This window comes from Pogona vitticeps, chromosome 6, assembly GCF_051106095.1.
Source record: "Pogona vitticeps strain Pit_001003342236 chromosome 6, PviZW2.1, whole genome shotgun sequence".
NCBI classification, from domain to species: Eukaryota; Metazoa; Chordata; class Lepidosauria; order Squamata; family Agamidae; genus Pogona; species Pogona vitticeps.
This window is the reverse complement of record NC_135788.1, coordinates 109,402,960-109,418,868: the sequence shown is the minus strand read 5'-3', so window position 1 is coordinate 109,418,868 and position 15,909 is coordinate 109,402,960. Positions and strand designations below refer to the sequence as shown.

Here is a 15,909-nt window from a genome sequence, read left to right as displayed (position 1 = left end):
GCAGGCTGATTGGAAGGTCACTCGGAGCAAGGGGGCGGGGACAAGAGGAGAAGGGAAGCTCCCGGGTCGGCAGGCGAAGGGAGTGGAAAGGGCTTTAAAGAAAGCCGAGGTGGCGGGAAAGTGGTTTAAAGGCAGGTGAGTGTGTGTTTGGGGGCAGGCGGACTCTCGGGTTCTCTGGAAGCATCCTCCGCTAGGATGCTTCCTTCCAAAGCCGTTGGATTACAGCCCCTATCACCTGCTGGTTGGGGGATGGTGGGAGTTGTAGTCTTGACACACCTTGCGGGCAGCGCCAGGTTGGTGATCATTGGGAGGTTTTTATATTTATTTGGAATATTTAGAAAGATCAGCGCCGCGGGAGTTGGAGGAGAGTCTGCCGCACGGTTTACAGCACGGCCTTAAGCGGGTTTACCTGGAAATCAGGCCCTTTTTTTTGTACAGTATTGCCTGACTGAGGATTTTGAAGCTTGCTTCCGATTGTGTGTCAGTGCAATGCTAAACACGTCTACTTGGAAGTAGGTAGCATCTCAGGTAAAAGTGTGCAAACTTGCAGCTTCTGTATGAACTATGTAGAGGGCAATCCTATGAACAGTAGTTACCCTGGAATGACTGTTCTGTGAATCTTGCTTTACTCTCACCAAGGTTAACTGTGCTATAGGAATGCAGCCTGACCCTAAGAGGGCCATTTTTTATAAAGGCAAGGGTAGGGGATGTGCTGCCCTTCGGACAGTTTGGACTACAACTCCTATCAGCCATGCATGTCATGGTTAGTGGTCAGGAATTATGGGACATGCAGTCCAAGTATTTGAAGGGCACCAAGTTACCAACCTCATGCCTAAGATATGGTTCCCTAAATTACTGATCTGAACACTCATACAATGACAACATTTTTGCTGGCCCAGTGGAAATCGTTACAAGGAAAAAATCTTTCATACATATGTAGCATATTAATTAAGAAAATGATATATACATTTCTTGAAAGAAATCCTATGTAGTGGAGTATGCCTTTTAAATAAATTGCATTTTATCATTTGAATTCCCTGATTTTTGTAGGTGGCAAGAATTTAACAGTGAATTTCAACCAGGATCAACTCTGGGATGGAAGGTTTCTCTATCACAATACTATTTGTTGAACTGCCCTACAGATGACTAAAGGCTTACTAGTGGAAAGCAGAAGTGATGCTATCAGAGTCTGTAGCGGTTGCAATTTTACATTTTCCATTCTAACCTGGCATTAGCCACTGTGGTGTAGCAACCAGATTATTCTCCTAGAATTTGATAGATCCAGGCTCAAGGTGCTACTGGCCTTTGCAACTCATTGGGTAATAGCTAGACCCACAAGCATAGGGTTGTTGTGAGGATAAGTGGGAAAAGAGGAGAGCCATTGTTGCTGCTTTTTGCTCAGGAGGAGAAGTGGGGTACTACTCAGCGGGTGCTGACACTAGTGATCCTCTGGAGAGTGCTGAGTTCTGATCTCTAGCATATTTGTTTAGCCCAGGGGTCTCCAGACTTTTCAGTATGAGGGCCACATCATATATTTTACACATTTTCGAGGGCCGAAGGACGGAAGGGGGAGCCAAGCGATCCCCCACCCCCACTGTCTTTGCAAAGATTGTGAGGGTGGGGGATCGCTTGGGTCCTCCTTCCCTCCTCTTCCTATGCCCGGGCCAGATAAAAAGGCAGGTTGGGCCAGATGTGGCCTGCGGGCCATAGTTTGGAGACCCCTGATTTAGCCAGTTCATAAGGATCACACCTGCTGATAGCAAGACTAGTAAAAAGCTACAGTATTGCCTTTTCATTTGTGCAAGGAGGATTAGGCATTGGATATTGAACTAATGACTGAGTTTGAGGGCAAAATTGTCTTTTGGCAAATGGGTCGACTAATGAAATGAAACAGCCAGACTAAACCCTGCTTTTCTTTCATAGTACTCCATGATTTACGTTATCCATTACAAATAGTACAACAATCAACATACATTACAAACCTAGCAGTTCAAATATATGTACATTTATGAACCACAGGCAGGCAGTAGCCTTCACCTCAGTAAAGCTATCAGGAGGGCTAATATTCTCACTGCATCAAAGGCAAATGAATACCTATCATAATATATATTTGTGTTTTGTTCCTCTTTCAGCTTCTCAGGGAAGCACCAATACAGGGCCAGGCATGATTAAAATCCACATCTTGGAGGGAAAGGCACTTGTGTGGAATTACGCAGAAGCGCGGCGGATCCGGGAAGAGCATCACATTGTTGGCATGTTGGTTGGGGCGTTGGCTCGGAAACCTCGGCAGAACGTGCGGCTGGGTCTTCCTCTGCAGTTACTCCCAGAAGAAGCCCGACTGCTGGTTGAAAAGGGTTTTGCAACTTTGCGTAAAAACCCAGTGTCCGAACCCTGTGGAGATGATGCAGGCCAGGTGATGACCTCTCAGAGTTTGTCTTCTTAAGGAGGAAAAGCCCTGTATCCTGGAATAAAAATGGGGGATACATCCCAGAAAGTTTCAAAGTCTTTTTTTAAGCAGGAGTGGGGGAAGTGTAGCTCTCCAGTAGGATGATGGGACTTCAGTTCCCATCATCCTACTTAAAGAAGAGGCCATGGCTCTTTGGTGGCATATCTCCTTCTAGGCAGAAAATGGTCCCCAAGCTTCTCTTTCTTTTTCTTATTTGAACTTCACAAGATATGACATTGTGAACATCCTGATTTAATAGTCATTCTCCCATTCTGCGAAATATTTCCAGGAGGTAGCCTGAGAAATTGCCAACAGGTTTCTTGGCATCTGCATCAAATTGTGGTTTCCCAAGTGTGTTCCGAGCAGAGAATGGATCATAGCTAAAACGATTGCAGAATTTTTATAAACATGTAGTGTAGAACAGCGGTCCCCAACCTTTTTGGGGCCGTAGACCGGCTGGGGGGAGCAAGCTCCATGTGTGTGGGGGGTGGGGGCACCCCCGTGCGAGCACAGGGGCGTGTCATGCTTGTGCAGGGGGCATGTGCTCACGGCGGGCATGTCACATTCATGCAAGCATGATATGCCCACCACGGGCGCGACATGCCCAGGGTGGGCGTGACACTCCCCGTGAGCATGACATGCCCACCACATGGGGGGGCAGAGATCTGTATCCGTGGCCCAGTTCCAGCAAGCCCATGGACTGGCACCAGTCCATGGACGGGGGGTTGACGACCCCTGGTATAGAATACTCATACTCTTCCTTTTATTTTTACCCATTTTTACATTTTTAATAAATAAATAAATAAATAAATAAATAAAGGTCTCCGGTATAATCCCCATAAGGTCATGGACAGGCAGGTGTGTGTGCAGTTTTAAAATGCTTCTTGTTTTAAAAAATGTGACTATAAAGATTCTAGATTTTGTATGCTAGTTCTTAGCTTACTGGTGTTTCTATGTAAGTGGCACCCTCTGAAGTCTGTTCCATTTTGCTGCATGTATAGTTCAGTCCTGATTTGAACTGTGAATTATTCAAGAGTATGGAGGTGAGGAGAGGGGATGGTGTTGTGCTGAACACGGGTAGTGTTGAACACCTCCGTCTGTGTCTGCAGGACATCTCGGCCCTGCAGGACGTGGCTGCTTATCAGAAAGAACAAGAGGAGAGTTATCAGGAACAGCTTCGGCTTGCTGCTGAACAGAAGAAGACCATGCTGGATGCATTTGCTGAACGTATAGCTCAAGGCCGGGCAAAAAAGCGGCACGAGAAAGGAGGAGATGAAAGTGAGTGGCGCTGTTTACTGTGCAAGAAACACCACATTTGGCAAGGAAACCCCCAGAGGTTATGAGAACAGCTAAGCGCAGCCTTTCCCATCATGAATTAAAGATGATGTTGGATGACACCTACTACCATCCCTAGCCGGCATGGAGGATTAGGGGTGTTGTAGTCCAATATCATTGGGGTGGATGCAGCTGTTCTTCGTGGCCTCTGTGAATGCACACAAATGGATTGTTCTGTCCCTGCGCTGAATGTCTTGGAAGATTTTAGAGCTTAAAAGTACAAAGTTAGTGGGACGTTCCCCTGTGGAGCACATGCTAAGATTCCCCTCAGTTCCTTTTTCCGCTGTGCTGATTGGATCTCCAGAAGAATAGAGTGTGCTTCTGAGTGATTTTTAGCGACTATATGAGTATTTCCTCTTCTAATCAACACCTAAATTGATACCTTCCTATTTTCCAATCGACGTTCCCCTGTCAGTTAGTTCTGTAAAGGTGGCATACCTCTGTAGCAATGGCTAGTTTTCCTGAGAAATGAAGCATATTGGATGCGTTCAAACTATGTTATGGGCTGTCATTGACTTATGGCGACTGTAATAGGGTTCTTGAGGTAAGGATGATATCTGTTGAATCCTGTTATTTACTAATCTGTCACTCTAGAAGTGGATTCAGAAAAGGAGTTTGTGCCATTCGTAACAGTGGCCCCGCCTGGGGATGGGTAGGTGACTATTTGTCTTCCATATCTCCTTGCCAGTTTCAGTGTAGGGAGACTAGGGTTTAAAAAATCTTTTGGATTGGTCAGTTTGTGGTGGCCCTGTGCTATGGGACAAAGGGAGGGCTGGTTCATCTGTGCAGTTCCAAGCCTTGAAGGACCACACACAACTGGACTCAGGGTTGCTCTCATGCATTCCCTTGCATCTGCACATTTCTTTTTGCTGTCTTGTGCAGTAGGACCCCCCCCCTTACAATTCCCAATATCCTCAGCCCTCATACTGGGACGCAGGTGGTTTATTTAGGTCCTTATGAGATGTCCCAAATAACATCTTCTCTCACTTCCAGATCCTCCTGCAAAGCTTGCAGATTTGGAACCTGGTTTTGTGCTTCCTCAAGAATCCATGATGGTCCAGCTCCCAACGGAACGGGTCCACCCAGGCCATGAAGAGGAAGTGGACTGGCGCGTGCCCTCTGAGGACTGGCCTTACGCTGGACAACCAGACCATGAGATGCGTTACTGCATTTTCCGGAACCTCTGGGAACAGGGCTTTTACATCACCAGTGGGAGCAAATTTGGGGGCGACTTCCTTGTTTATCCAGGTAGAGGCAGGTTTGGAGGGGGGTTTTGAGAATCACCAAAAAGGGAGATGGGTTGTCAGAGCGTGCCTTCCTCAGCGAGCCTCTTCAAGGGAAGAATGAAAAGTCAAAAGCTCCCCATGTGCAGCAAAGGCAAATTAAAAACAGCTGGAGAGCCATCATTCACTTTCATCCCTGCCCCAGGAGTGAGCTAAATTTGCATCGAAACAAGGTCTTCCCTGCCTACGACTCAAAGGGTGGGCAGGAGAAGAATTTATAGTGAAGAGGCAGGCCGAAGAAGGGTTGGCAGCTTGCCAACTCAGCCTAATTCCACATGCGTGTGGGGAGAGAAGGATACAATATCAAAGGGATGGGACAAGAGACATGTTCCTTTTGAAACCCACCACCACCATCATTGGCATGTTTCCCTGGATAGATGAGGCTTCAGCCCTCGGGAGCAAAAAGGTTTTCCTTCTCCATCTTTAAAAGAAAGAAATGCCCATCTCGAGCACTGCTGTATCTCAGCCTTTTGCAGCTCACAGCCCACAAAGGTGGGTCTGAATAACTCCTCTCTGTCTGCTCCAGTGTCTTGTTGGGAAGACCTTTGCTAACGTATGAAACGGCCAAGGCAAAATTGCAGTCTTCAAGGAGGAGAAGGAAGCAGGAGTTTAAGAAAGAGATGGGCACTTTTCCCATGCCACCCTCCCAGCTAATGTGTTAGGAGTTAGTGGACATGCTGAGGATGATAGAAGCTATAGCTTAACCCCCAGACTGTGGAAGGGTGGCACTGGAAAATAATGTATCTGGTTTTAAAGAGAAATCCCATTTGCCTTGAAGATTTAATTTTTTGTGCTTTGCGTGGATCACACAGTTGGATTTTCCATGGCCAGAGCCTTATCCTGGATCATTCTACAGCCCTCCACATGTTGTGAAACTATGCCTATCAGTGTTTGCCTAGCCAGCATAGCAGATGCAGGGAACTGCAGTCCAACATGGGGAGGGGAGGTGGGATAATTTGCCTATCCTTATGCTGAAGGAGGCTGTCCCATGCTAACGTCTCCCTTCCACTCTTAACAGGTGACCCAATGCGGTTCCACGCCCATTACATTGCCCTCTGTGTTTCTAAAGATACACCCCTCGCCCTGAGTGACATCATCAGCATGGGACGCCTGGGCACTAATGTGAAGAAGACTGTTCTGCTTTGTTCAGTGGACCAGGATGGGGCTGCAGTCTATACATCCTTACAGTGGAGTGGGATGCAGTGACAACACCCTAGCCTCTGCTGGCCGACGGAGGGGAAAGGAGGAATGGCAAGGAGCTGCCAGTGTTGGGTCGGGCTTGAACAAGACCTGTGGTCACTACTGGTTATGCTCTCCATTTCTGGCTCTCATCATCATCACAATGGTATGAACAGAGATATGCAGAAGTGTAACCCTTCATGTGTACTTGGGTTACAAGTCCTGGTATCTCTCACTATGTCTTCTTTTGGCTACAGCTGATGAGTTTTGCAAGCCAATATCTGGATGGCTATACCTTCCCAGACCTAGTGTCAGTGATTGCTGATGTGTAATGGGTCTTGTAAGAGTGGTACAGTAGCCTTCCTTGTTCAGGGATGATGGGAATAATAGGCAGCTGATGGGCAGGGGGAAAGTGCTCGAGCAGAGTTTGGACACACTTCTGCTGCAGCACAAATTTTTTTTTTTCATCTTGTCTTGAACTGTGTGTGTTGGTGCCTCTTCAGGACAAACGGAAACAAAGGGATCATGATATTCAAAGAGAGGGTATCCAAGGGATGTGGAACTGAAAGAGGTGTGGGATGTGTGATGTTCATCAGCATGATTTAATTTTAACATATAAAACCACTCGTGGGGAAGCTCCCTTTAAAAAATAAAGATACATTCCTTAAATCAGATGAGCTCATCTGGTGAAACCGTCTTCCTGGATTTCTGAGTTAAGTGGCGAAACCAGCAGACTAAGAGTGCTCTATCCACTGTGCAGATACAAAATAAGAATAGTCAGGAGCAGAATTGATTAGAGAATTTAAAAAAATAAAATAATTTACATTTAGTGGAACATATACTTCTTTGCAAACTCTTCATCTTTCAAAAGGGCTAGGTTCCACTTCCACAGAAGCATCAGAGGCAGGACCTAACAGTTTTATAAATTATACCAAACGGATGGTTCAAGTCCTAATCTGTAGCAGGGGAAACAGTGCCTTTCAGCTGTTAAGACAACAGTTCCCAGCAGCCATCCTGAAAGGGGCCGATGGGAGTTACAATACCACATGTGGAAAGATGCACCTTCCCCATTTTGCTAACTCTGCTCCTGCACAGCAGAATAACAGCGCTTGACCGAGGGCTGAGTCATCCACATTGCTCACAGGAATTAGGAAAGAACTCTATGAAATTAGTGTAGATAAGAGGTTTTTCAGATCATTGTCATCCATTAATTGGAGAAGAGGAAAGGGGGGATAACCTCATCAAGAGACTGCACAGCTTAGTCTGGGGCGAGTTATACAGACTTCTACTCCCAAAGTAGAAATAATTACTTCATTTAGATCAGAAGGTCTTTGGAAGGAGAAGCAGCAGTCCACTTGAAGGAGGAAACTGTGAACAGGTGGTTATAGGCTGCCCCAGCAGAAAGCTGAGAGGACTTCGGGACAGCAGCCATCTTGGCAGCTTTCTCCTCAGACACTGATGGTTCGAAAGATGTTGAAACCAGACAAAGCTGTGGTGATGAGGGTGCCAGGGCACTGTGGGTGCCAATGCAGTTCCTTAATGTCACTCTCTCCTTGGTGAATAAATAGTAGTTGGGGTGGGATGGAGGCCAAAGCTGGATCCTCGGCCTCACTTGCCCCGTCACGCTCGACTGCCAGGTCCCATTGAGTCACCTGGTCGTCTGCCCCAGAGGCTGCAAACACGCCACTGTCGGTAGGGTGCCATTCAACGGATGTGATGGGCGCCGTGTGCTGCTTGAAGGTGGCCACAGCTAAGCCCTTCTACAGAGAGACAAGACAAGTATGGTTGAGTGCAGGGTGAATCCCTTGCAGTCCTCCCCCCCCTTTTAAAAACGTTGCCCTGTTGGGGGTATGGGGATAATTTTGCCACATTTTGTCAGGCTCCTCAAAAACCCATTTTAAAACATTTGGCCATCATAAGGTGTTAAGAGTTAACCTCCCCCCTTTTAGGAGGGCTGTGCAGCTTGGACTACACCACCCAGAATTCCCAAGGCAACCCATAATTGCTGGGGAATTCTGGTATTCGTAGTCCAAAAGCATCTACACACTTCTCTACCTTTTCATTAATCCCATTTTTTCAGTTAAAAAACACTAGGCATTGGATTTTCAGAATTCACAGACCACAATCCCCAGACATCTGCAGGAATTCAGGATTTTCTGCACAAGAAAGCTCTCAATAATTTTTAGACTCATAATCCCCTGGAGTTCCCATAAAGATCATTTCCACCTGCCTATTTTTCTTCTCTACAGGATGAAAATAGTCTGAATTGATTGTAGTACAGTTGTGACCCAATTAACGATAACCCCGCATAACGACAAATCCGCTTCATGACAATGTTTTTGCGATCGCAAAATGATGTTTTAATGGGTTTTTTTTGCTTTGTGATGATTGGTTCCCTGCTTCGGGAACCAATTCTTCGCATTACGACGATCAAAACAGCTGATCATCGGGTTTTCAAAATGGCTGCCGGCTGCTCAAAATGGCTCCCCGCTGTTTTTAGGAGGCATTTTTCGTTTAAAGGCACCCGAAAATGGTCACTGTATGGAGGATCTTTGCTGGACAAGCAGGTATTCAGCCCACTGGAACGCACTGAACAGTTTTCAATGCATTTCAATGGGCTTTTTTATTTCGCTTGACGTTTCTGCTCTACAGCGATTTTGCTGGAACGAATTAACGTCGTCAAGCGAGGCACCACTGTATTTTAAAACCTTGAAAACACCTGTCTGGATGTCCATTTCTTGATCCAAGCCCACAGAAGTCTGGCTGGGGTAATTCCTGCATACTACTTCAGGCTGTAGTCCATGAATTCCAAAAAATCCCATGCCTAACAAATATCCACTGTAGCAACTTCTATAATTCATAAACACTGAATTTAATTTTTTTAAAAAAAAATTAAGGATGCAAATTTACCTCTTTAGCCAGGTCCTTGGGAGTGTGGCCCTCAGGTTGCTGGCAAATTTTAAAATTGTCCACAATCTGACTGAGAGTGTCTACCTCTGGCTGAGTGCAAGTCACTACTTGTGTTGGTGAAACATGGAAGTCTGTCTGACTGTGAGGGCCATGACTTATGAAAAAGCTAGTCCATGGAAACCTTAGGTTTTTCGACAATTCCAGTAGTTACCAGCCTGCATGCAATGTTGGTTGGGAGATTTTGGGAACTGTATTTTTTTTTAAGTAAATAATTCCAAACTCTAGAAGAACCTCTATAGTAGGACCCCTGTATTCATGGGAGATTGGTTCCAAGTTTTCCCCTTGCAGAGATACTGAAAAACATGGATTGTAGTGAACAGTATAATGGCAAACGTTATACAGAGCATGGTCTGTCACTCTTTCTCATGGCCAGTTCTGGTAACTTCCTTGTTAGAAACATATGTGGGATTTTAATATTTTCAGACTGTGGATCAGTGAATCAGTGCATACTGATCCTGACGGGTAAGGGGGTCCTACTGTAGAATGGAAGAGAAGGTAGATTCTGTTTATATATTTGGCAGTAAGAAGCCATGATCTAACCTGGAATTGCCGCAGGTCCCAGATCTTTAGGGCCCCATCATCGCCACCACTAACAATGAAGGGCTCGTTCTGGTTCCAGCTGATAACATTGACATCTGCATCGTGTGCCTGGTTGGTAGTAAGCATGCAAGCTTTTCCAGGTGCTGCCCGTATATCCCAGATCCGAATGGAAGCATCCGCTGAACAAGAAGCAAAAACCTGAACGGAGAAAATAACAGTTTGTTATTCAAAACATGGTGATAACCCTTCTGTTAGACTTTAGTATACTTGTATAGATTCACCTTATTACCACACCTTATCACCATACACTCTCTGCTCCCACAAACTAGTATCAGAATTCAGGCTCTATGGTTCCGAATGAGATCTGTTATCTAGGCAGTCAAAATCTGTACTCAGAATAACACGATACAGAACAACACTTATGTGGACTGATTTATTTGAAACAGAGTCACTACACATTTCATTACAGGTCCTTGCAAAATACATGTTTTTCTCAGCCAGAATCGGTAGGACAGAAGTACAAAAAGCAAACGAAGAACCACTGAACTCAAAAGACAGAAACAGATAACCCTGATTTTGTAGGTAGTTATCTCCTAACGATATAAGAATTGGACCAGTTGCCAAATATTTTAGGCCATGTTTACCATGAATTCTTTTCAATGAACACCAGAAACTTGGGTTTGGGGGAAAAAAACCAACAGAATAACAAAAGCAATAGTACAAATAAACAGTCCAAAATGAGCAAGGACCCACAGAGCTGGCACAGGCCAAACTAAACTGTGCTCAATTTAAACTCCTAGCTTACAGATGCTGGAGATTCCTTAAGAAGAACATTCTGATTTAACTCTGCCAGCCTTGTGGCTCTTGGCAGGAGGTTTGGAGTTAGATGAATTGCTTAGCCTCTTTTGCCTCACTCTTCTCTCCACATCTTTTTGGGTCTTTCTTCCAGGAAATCTCTGGCATCACCTGGCAGATTTCTGCTGGCAGAAGAGGCTGGTAGATAATCCCAAATCCCACCAGACAGTGCATCTTTCACTCCAAATAAGTAGGACTGCAGGATGGGCCTTGCCTTTTAATCACAAATTAGTCCCAATGTGTTCCATACTGTTAACACCCAGGTAAGTACAGTATGTATGGGATTGTTGCAAGTCCAAATAAATTATTATTATTTTCTCTATTGTGACTAATCAGTCTTCCAGTTAAACAGGTTCATCCCCCATCTGTCTCTCAATTAGAACTTCCAGGAGTACCCTGAATAATTTATTTGACTGATGCTGATTCCTTTGGCACAGCAACTTTATGGAAACAAGATAGGGCAAGGATGTTGTAAAAATACGTCCATTATGGAAAAAAAAGTTATTCTATTTATTGCAAGCAAGAGCGCATTTTGGGGTGAGGGTTGATATAAATAAGTCTTTCTGTGTAGTGTTTTAAATCAATTTGATTAGAATCAAATCCAACATAGCATCCAGCCGGCTGCAACTCACCGTAGCTTCATTCGGGGACCACTGCAGGTCTTCCACAGATGCAGTGTGGGCTGTAAAAGGCCGCTGGTCTACAAACCATGAGCCATCCTCCTTGGGTGTCCACAAATGAATATTTTTGTTGCAGTCGCCTGTCAGAAGAGTACCTGGAAAAGATGAGATGCAAAATATATTGAACTATAGACCATACAGTCTGGCTCCTTTATTTACTTTGCCCCCTGTTCATGCCAGAAATGTGTCTTTCCCTCCCAGGCGATCACCTGGTTTCTTAGGGGACCAGTCCATAGCAAACCCCTCTGTCATATGCCCTGAGAATGAGAAGATGGGTTTAATCTTGGCCTGCTCCTCTCGTAGAAAAACTGCCATGGCTTGTGAGTCGGACACAGCTGCTAGGGGGCGCCGTAGATCATAGATGCTCACTTGCCCCTTCTCAGACCAAACCGCGACGATCGGTGATTCATTGAGCTCTGTCACCTACCACGGTGAAAAAAAAAAAAGGACACGAGGGACAATTAATGTGAAGAATTTTAACACAGGGAGCAAAAAGATCAAATGTGGCTCTGAAAAGATACTTGCTCAAAGCCTCATTTGGTCATGAAACTCACTGGGTACCCTCACAGGTTTGTTGTGAGGAGAAAGGAGGGGAGGATGACAAGGGACCTGAGCTCCTCAACAGGAAAATGGGGCATTAATGTAACATAAATAACAAGATACCCGAACTCTGTTAATGCCCCCATAGTGGGGAACCATAGCCAGTTCCAGCTGGGGTTTCTTCTCTTCGTCATCTTCATCATCTTCACTGTCGCTGCTGCTTTCCGATTCCAAAGAATCCTTGTCACCTTGTTTGGTCCCATGGAGATTGTGCATTTTCATCACCATGAGCCTGTGGAGTTGGCAGAAGAGGAAGATCATTAAAAGTTGAGTCAGATGGGGTCTTATAGACTCTCACACCAATTTCGACACGGGATTACTATCAACATGCTGAAAGCCAGCCTTACTGCACACGCTCACCTATTGGCCTGGGCGCTTTCAGCCTGAGTCCCAGCACAGAGAAGGAGGGAGAGCGGATAGGTGGTTTGATTCTCTCCGAGGGCATCTCGCAAAATATCAAAGCTCAAGCAAGGAGCACCTGTGGTGTGGCAGTAACAGAAAAGAAGATGGGGTATTAGCATTCACCTCTGCTACAACAGTCTCTGTATTAGCCCTATATTGGCCTCCATACTAAACTTTTTACTTTACTTTTATTTTATTTTTACCCCAGCCCCCTAGACAAAGTCTACTCGGGGCAGCGTGCATACATAAAACATAGCAAACAACATCTTAAAAACATTTAAAACATCAAAATTTTTTAACTATTATATAAATCCTTGCCAAGATGGAAAGATTAAAGAAAAGGTAAAAGTCAGTTTAATTGACTGGAGGGAAAGCCTGCCTGAAAAGCCATGTTTTCAAATGGTTTTTAAAAACATCCAGCAAGGGTGCCAGATGAATTTCTGTCAGGTGGCTGTTCCAGAGCCAAGGGGCCACTGCCGAGAAGGCCCGGTTTCTTGTTCTTTCTTTCTGGGCCTCTCTCGGCATTAGGCCCCTCAGCCGTCCCTGCTGGCTATGTCGGGTGATTCGGGTAGAACTAGGTGGGAGAAGACGCTCTGCCAGATATCGAGGTCCCAAACCGTTTAGGCTTTATACGTCATCATTAGTACTTTGAAGTCAATGCGGAAACAAATGGGCAGCCAATGCAGAGCAGCCACAGTGGGGGAGATATGCTGATATTTCCTCACCCCACTAAGGAGCGTGGCTGCTGCATTCTGAACCATTTGAAGTTTCCGCATCAACCTCAAAAGCAGCCCCACGTAGAGAGCATTACAATGGTCTAATCTCGAGATTATGAGCGCATGGACTAGAGTGGTGAGAGCCCACCCATCAAGATACGGTCTCAGCTGGGCAATCTGCCATAGATGGAAGTAGGCGGAGCGGGCCACGGATGCCACCTGGGTTTCCATGGTAAGCGCCGGGTCCAGATGTATCCCCAAGCTGCGAACTTCACTCTTTGCGGCAAGGGTCGTCCCCCCAAAACAGTAATAGCAATTTTGATACCTCTTAAATTGGTGAGTTCCTCCTATAAAATGTTGGGATCTACTAAACTACAAATGCTAGGATTCCATGTGATATTGCCATGGAAACAAAACTACAGCATCAGCATCAAACCATTATAAATGCATATACTGTAGCATTGTAGACACACACACTGACCACAAGCATGATATTGACTTTTATCCTATTTTGCTTGAAAACATACCTTATTCGCAGCACATACAAACAATCAGATGGATCCTACCATGTACAGATACAGAGTACAGTATATGACTGGGTGCAAAGAATCCTACTGTGTGGTACTATAACTCACTCACTCAATCAAGCATATCTCTCTGCTCCTGGTGGGGTATTCACAACAGCTGACAGTGGTAAGAACCCTCACTATGACCAAGTCAGATGCATAGTCTTCTTCCAAATTTTGTTGCATGCCTGCAGGTGCTCTAGAGAAGCCCCTGAAACATCAACCAGAAATAGGCTCTGATGAGGGCCTTCTCATCAGTGGCACCCTCTTTGTGGAATGCCATCTCTCTGCACTTTTAAGAATCTCCTCCCCACCTCCCCAGTAAAGGAGATAGAGAAGGAAGAACACCGAACGAGGAAATTTTTACTTTGTGCTATCTTGTCAGAGTCCATTAGTGTCTTTTGTAGTTGATTTTATAATACACATTCATTATATTTTGTTGTACACTGCCTAGAGTAACAATTTCATAGATGGGTGGTATAAAAATCAATCAATCAATCGAATAAATAAATGAAAGAATAAAAATGTTCAGTGTCGATTTTGCATCTTTATGCAGTCACAACTCTATAGACATAGATTGAAGGATAAGGGGCCACTGATTTTTTTCAAGTGAACATTAGCACACACTCTTGTTCCCTTTGGAGCTTAGTTTAAGCATGTTAAATATTCCCTTCCCCTGAAACTTAAGTGGGAATCCTCCCATCATGCCTGTGGCTAATGAGGTTCTAAACCAACTTTTCCCCAAACAGGAGGGGGTCACCTTATAACTCCCATAGTGCATGCTCACACAACTGAATCTGATGGTACTTGTAATTCAATAAGTCACCAGAGTGGGGAAGGCTGTTTTATCCCAGTAGAGAGTAATATGTGGCTGTCCAGATGTTGAGCCACAGCTTCCACGAGCCCTTGCCAACAGAGCCAATGGTGAAAGATAACGGAGATCGCGGACTCGGGAGAATCGTGGTTCTACATCCGAGTTCCACACCTTTAGCAACGAATTCATCCTTGTGAATCCAAGCTTTATGGGAACCGTCCCCGAATCCTGAATTACATGCATGCAGCCAAATCCAAGCCAATGCACCCATTAAGTCTTGCATTTTTGGTGGGCTTTCTCTAACCTACTCCAACCCAAAACAGTCTCCAGAAGGATCCCAAAATTCTTTCTCACCTGTACCCGCACGATGGTAGAGCCGATAGGCGCCTTCATCCATGACCAATTCTTCTCCAGGCGCTGGAGGGGGACCCTTCCCTGGAACGTAGGTTCCCCCTCGAGCCTTCACCTGCTCCTTCTTTTCCTCTTGCCCTTCTTCCCCCACTTCCATATCGGCTGCCTCCTCATCACAACTGCTAGAACTACTGCTATTACCCACGTCCCATGTGCTTGAGTCCTCCATCTTACTAAGGGGCACAAGCCACGCATGCTCCGGCTTCAGCAGCCCTCACTTCCGGCTATGTCTCTTTGAACGGGACACTGAACATAGAGATACTAATTGTAGAGTAGGAGAGGCCGCAACAAGTTCTGGTTTTCAAGGAACAGGGATAGTTAAGGGGACTTCTTGAAGGTGGATGTGGTATGAGGCATATCTTTCCTCGGTAGCGCTCTGATTTTGACGATGGGAAGAAGTTTCAGGGGAAATGTGCAAGGGTGGGTGTTTTTTTTTTTTTTTTGGTATTTTCAAAATATTCAAAAAGGTAGAGTGAGACATAATTTCCACTGGGTAATTTTAACAGTGTATTAAATAAAGCTAGAGTCCTCTGAAGATGCTGGCCACAGAGACGTCAGGAAGAACAACCTACAGAACACAGCCAAAGAGCCCGAAAAACCCACAACAACCAAAAAGCTAGCTTCTTGGGCAAAAAGTTGGCTATAGTATTAGATGTTTTCCTATTTACTTTGTAAGAGTGGACTACCTTGTAGGGCTGTCAAAAACGTCACACTCTCAGCCTACCACATTATCTACAGAGTTCCGTTTGCAGGGCTGCTGTAACCACTATATTTTTAGTTACGCCCCTGACCGCCTCCGCTCCCGCACTATGGGGCAATAGATAAACTGATAATATTGGTCGATGTGATGCAAAATTGAAAACCTTTTCTCAACGCAGTCTTTTGAGGCTGGAGAGACCTTTCGGCTAGTGCCAGCTCCCCTAAACACCTGGATTTCTCCTGTTTTCCGTAGCCAGTTGCTACAGTATTTGCGCCCTGTAGTGGGAAAACGTGGGGTAGGAAATGGCAAGCCACTCCAGTATCTTTGCCAAGAACGCCCCATGATCAGAAACAAAAGGGTGAGCATTGCCAAAACAAAAAACGGGCGGGTTTCTCTGAGTGTTGGAAGTATC

General features: G+C 45.3%; 2 protein-coding genes across 2 annotated transcripts; one reads left to right on the top strand and one right to left on the bottom strand.

Moving 5' to 3' along the window:
* Window positions 1-19: 19 nt before the first annotated feature.
* Window positions 20-6,915, top strand: TSEN34 (tRNA splicing endonuclease subunit 34). Its single transcript, XM_020798866.3, has 5 exons — window positions 20-135; window positions 2,133-2,413; window positions 3,556-3,724; window positions 4,775-5,029; window positions 6,083-6,915. The coding sequence occupies exons 2-5, from the start codon at window positions 2,165-2,167 to the stop codon at window positions 6,268-6,270; spliced, it is 861 nt and encodes a 286-aa protein (XP_020654525.2). The 5' UTR covers window positions 20-135; window positions 2,133-2,164; the 3' UTR covers window positions 6,271-6,915.
* A 117-nt stretch (window positions 6,916-7,032) lies between these two features.
* On the bottom strand, window positions 7,033-15,025 carry GRWD1 (glutamate rich WD repeat containing 1). Its single transcript, XM_020798865.3, has 7 exons — window positions 14,741-15,025; window positions 12,249-12,366; window positions 11,952-12,120; window positions 11,498-11,711; window positions 11,241-11,383; window positions 9,754-9,951; window positions 7,033-8,003 (listed from the first exon to the last, which is right to left on the bottom strand). Exons 1-7 carry the CDS (start codon window positions 14,964-14,966, stop codon window positions 7,692-7,694), a joined length of 1,380 nt encoding a protein of 459 aa, XP_020654524.3. The 5' UTR covers window positions 14,967-15,025; the 3' UTR covers window positions 7,033-7,691.
* Window positions 15,026-15,909: the final 884 nt, after the last annotated feature.

Bases quoted from the DNA above. Each gene is read 5' to 3' on its own strand.
- TSEN34 (XM_020798866.3), top strand. From the start codon at position 2,165: ATGATTAAAATCCACATCTTGGAGGGAAAGGCACTTGTGTGGAATTAC. The intron at 2,414-3,555 runs GTGATGACCTCT...CTGTGTCTGCAG, and splicing joins GTGGAGATGATGCAGGCCAG to GACATCTCGGCCCTGCAGGA. The intron at 3,725-4,774 runs GTGAGTGGCGCT...TCTCACTTCCAG, and splicing joins CGAGAAAGGAGGAGATGAAA to ATCCTCCTGCAAAGCTTGCA.
- GRWD1 (XM_020798865.3), bottom strand. From the start codon at position 14,966: ATGGAGGACTCAAGCACATGGGACGTGGGTAATAGCAGTAGTTCTAGC. The intron at 12,121-12,248 runs GTGAGCGTGTGC...CCAACTCCACAG, and splicing joins GAAAGCGCCCAGGCCAATAG to GCTCATGGTGATGAAAATGC. The intron at 11,712-11,951 runs GTATCTTGTTAT...TCACCGTGGTAG, and splicing joins GGGGCATTAACAGAGTTCGG to GTGACAGAGCTCAATGAATC.